The sequence below is a fragment of the Myodes glareolus genome, chromosome 4 (assembly GCF_982192425.1).
Source record: "Myodes glareolus chromosome 4, mMyoGla1.1, whole genome shotgun sequence".
Lineage (NCBI taxonomy): Eukaryota > Metazoa > Chordata > Mammalia > Rodentia > Cricetidae > Myodes > Myodes glareolus.
Window position 1 is genome coordinate 105,891,078 of NC_142029.1, and position 3,183 is coordinate 105,894,260.

Genomic DNA, 3,183 nt, shown 5'->3' on the forward strand with positions numbered 1-3,183 from the left:
GCCTTTCTGAATGATCAGAATTTAATGTAATCACTGAAAAGTGTTGAAAATGAGATTGGAGGTCAGAATGGATCCACTCTAGAAAAAAGGATTTTCAGCATTTAGAAACGACTATTTTGGCTTGAAAAATCTAGAGGTTCTCTGGTCTTCATGTGGTTTAACTTTGTAGAGTTAGTGGTTCTAAGTACAGATGAAAAAATGTCAAGTTTCTGAAAGATTGGTTAACACTGTGAGACAATCGTTATAATAAATGAGAAAATGTTGGACTCCTAAGTTCTATAATAGTAAAACCTTTATTCTGTCTTTCATCTCAATAAATAAAAAGGCAGAATTTAGAGACTGTATGGTATATGTTTCCCATTCTTTTCTCCCATATGTCAACAACATGAAAATAGGAAACCAAACAATTATTTTAGAATTTTTACTTGTGGGATTTTCTCAAGATGCAGAGTATCAACCCTTGCTATTTGGACTGTTTCTACTCATGTTTGTGGTTGCTGTGCTTGGGAACCTACTCATCATTCTGGCCGTCAGCTCTGACTCCCACCTGCACACTCCCATGTACTTCTTCCTCTCCAACCTGTCCTTTTCTGACATTTGTTTCATCTCTACAACCATCCCTAAGATGTTGGTGAACATTCAAACACAGAGCAAGTCCATCACCTATGCAGGATGCATCACCCAAATGTATTTTTTCATGGTCTTTGGAGGCATGGACACATTTCTTCTCACTCTGATGGCTTATGACAGATTTGTGGCCATCTGCCACCCTCTTCACTACCCAGTAATCATGAACCCCCAACTGTGTGGCCTGCTGGTTCTTGTGTCCTGGTTCATCAGCTTCTTATACTCTCTGATCCAGAGTCTGTTGATGCTGCGATTATCCTTCTGCACCAATCAGATAATTAAACACTTTTACTGTGAACTTGCTCAGGCCCTCACTGTAGCCTGTTCAGACACACTGCTCAACTATATCCTTCTTTATATTGTGACTTGTATTCTTGGCTTTGTTCCTTTATCAGGGATCCTTTATTCCTACTCTCAAATTGTTTCCTCTATTCTGCGAATTCCATCAACAGATGGAAAATATAAGGCATTTTCTACTTGTGGTTCTCATCTGTCAGTGGTTTCATTATTCTATGGGACAGGTCTTGGTGTGTACCTTAGTTCTGATGAAACTTCCTTTTCTTGGAAGGGCATGGTGGCCTCAGTAATGTATACAGTGGTCACACCCATGCTGAACCCTTTCATCTACAGCTTGAGGAACAAAGACATTAAGAAGGCCTTACAAACACTTGGGAGGATACATTTTGTTAAGTGATAAGGCCACTGGTTTTAGGTTTCTGAGCTGATAGAAGTAAAGCAGTAGGCTAAAGAAATTCTGTTTATTAATCATGTAGAATTTCTATTCAGTTTGTTCCTCTATTTTGATAAAAATTATACGTGAGTACTTTGTCTGAAACTTATGTGATGCCTCCTTTGTTATCTTAGCTTTATCCTTCTCCCTTCTTCTTTGTGACACATTTCTTCATTTCAGTATAATGTTTACATTTTTGTAGGTCAATACAACCTTTAAAACACCAACTCATGAATTGTTTGACAAAAGTTATAAGATAGTTAATTTATAGAACTTAAGTCCATGTACAGGCTTTCAATACTTGTGGCTATTAATGCTTCATTAATTAGACACATGCTAGAATGTATGTTACTAGTAGATAGTATCTCTCTGTACAGGCTGAAAATTACCATGAAAGATTGTAGGCACCACTCAGAAATCACTGCTGAGATTTTAGACCTGAAAAATTTCTAACCTTGCCATTACATAGTGAAATGATCTATGATGTGAGCATTTTTGTACCCTTGACTTGCATGTTAAAATAATATAACCAATGTGATTTTATTAAAAGGGAGGAATTGGAATGCAATTAGATTTATTCCTGATGGCACCCTCAGAAATAAAGCTTCTTATACAAACAAAAGGTCCTAGGGAGCTTTCTTGCCTCTCCTCTACATAAGAACATAATAAGAAGGTACGATTTATGAGCCGGAAAATTGGCCCTCAAAAGACATCAACTCTATCATTTTTTAATTTTAAATTTTCCAATCTTCAAAATTGTGAGAAATGAATTTTTATTGCATATGAAGTATATAATCAAAGAGATTTGCTATAACTTTATGAATATATTATCCCCTATGACTAAAGGGTATAAAATAATCTTAAAATTGGAAATGTCTATAATTTTTCATGGCAGTGTCAGAGATATACTCTAATGGGGAGGGTAGAACTTAGAAAAATCTCTATAATAAAATGGAAATGATTTACACAAGATATTACTACAGATGTGCAAGTAACTACTTAGAAGTACCCAAACATCTGTTTAATTCCATTGTTACTGTTTGTATAATATTTTGTGGATGTTTCTCAGCTCACTTGTAAAGAACTGCTTTGCTTTTGGATGACAATACCACCACGAATGGATAGAAGGGTTCTTCTCTTATTGAAGAAGATAAAAACAGTCACATCAGTGAGATAAAGTACATTCTATTTCCTATTTGAATTTTTACCAATGCAAGGGTGTTGGCCAATATTCTGGCCACATGGTTAGGTATAAATGAAATATAAAATTTCCCTTTTAAGGTGATGCTTTGAAGAATGACCCTGGGAAATTACCATGAAAATTTAGGCCCATCTGTTTTAGGATTATAGTTCACAGTCCATCAGCCCAATAAGTCAGAGTAGAAAGCTGGAGGAAAGAACCCACACCAAGAGTCTTGGAGGGGTGCTGCTTATTTACTTTCTCCTTATAGCTTTCTCAGCCTGATTTCCTCTTTATTATGTATTTATTGATTTGTATTAAACATTTTAAACTAATTACATCACTCCCCTCCCTCCGATCCCTCCCATATCCTTTATCTCCAAGGCATTCCATGCACCCCCTGAATCACTTTTCAAATTCTTGTCTTCTTTTTCTTTGATTGTTATTACTACACACACACACACACACACACACACACACACACACACACACACAGTTCAGCCTGCTCTGAGTTAGTTTGGTGTGGTTTGTGTGCATATGATTTCAGTATTGATCACTTTGTATTGGATAACTAATTAGAGGGGGCTCATTCCTAGGAGAGTCCTAGTCCCTCTCTCAATACTTATTAGCTGCCTTTAGTTTTTTT

The 3,183-nt window shown here is 36.3% G+C and overlaps 1 protein-coding gene across 1 annotated transcript; it reads left to right on the plus strand.

Annotated features, from left to right (window-relative positions):
• Positions 1-382: 382 nt before the first annotated feature.
• On the plus strand, positions 383-1,321 carry LOC125408244 (olfactory receptor 7D4-like). Its single transcript, XM_085689880.2, has one exon. The coding sequence runs from the start codon at positions 386-388 to the stop codon at positions 1,319-1,321; it is 936 nt and encodes a 311-aa protein (XP_085546006.2). The 5' UTR covers positions 383-385.
• Positions 1,322-3,183: the final 1,862 nt, after the last annotated feature.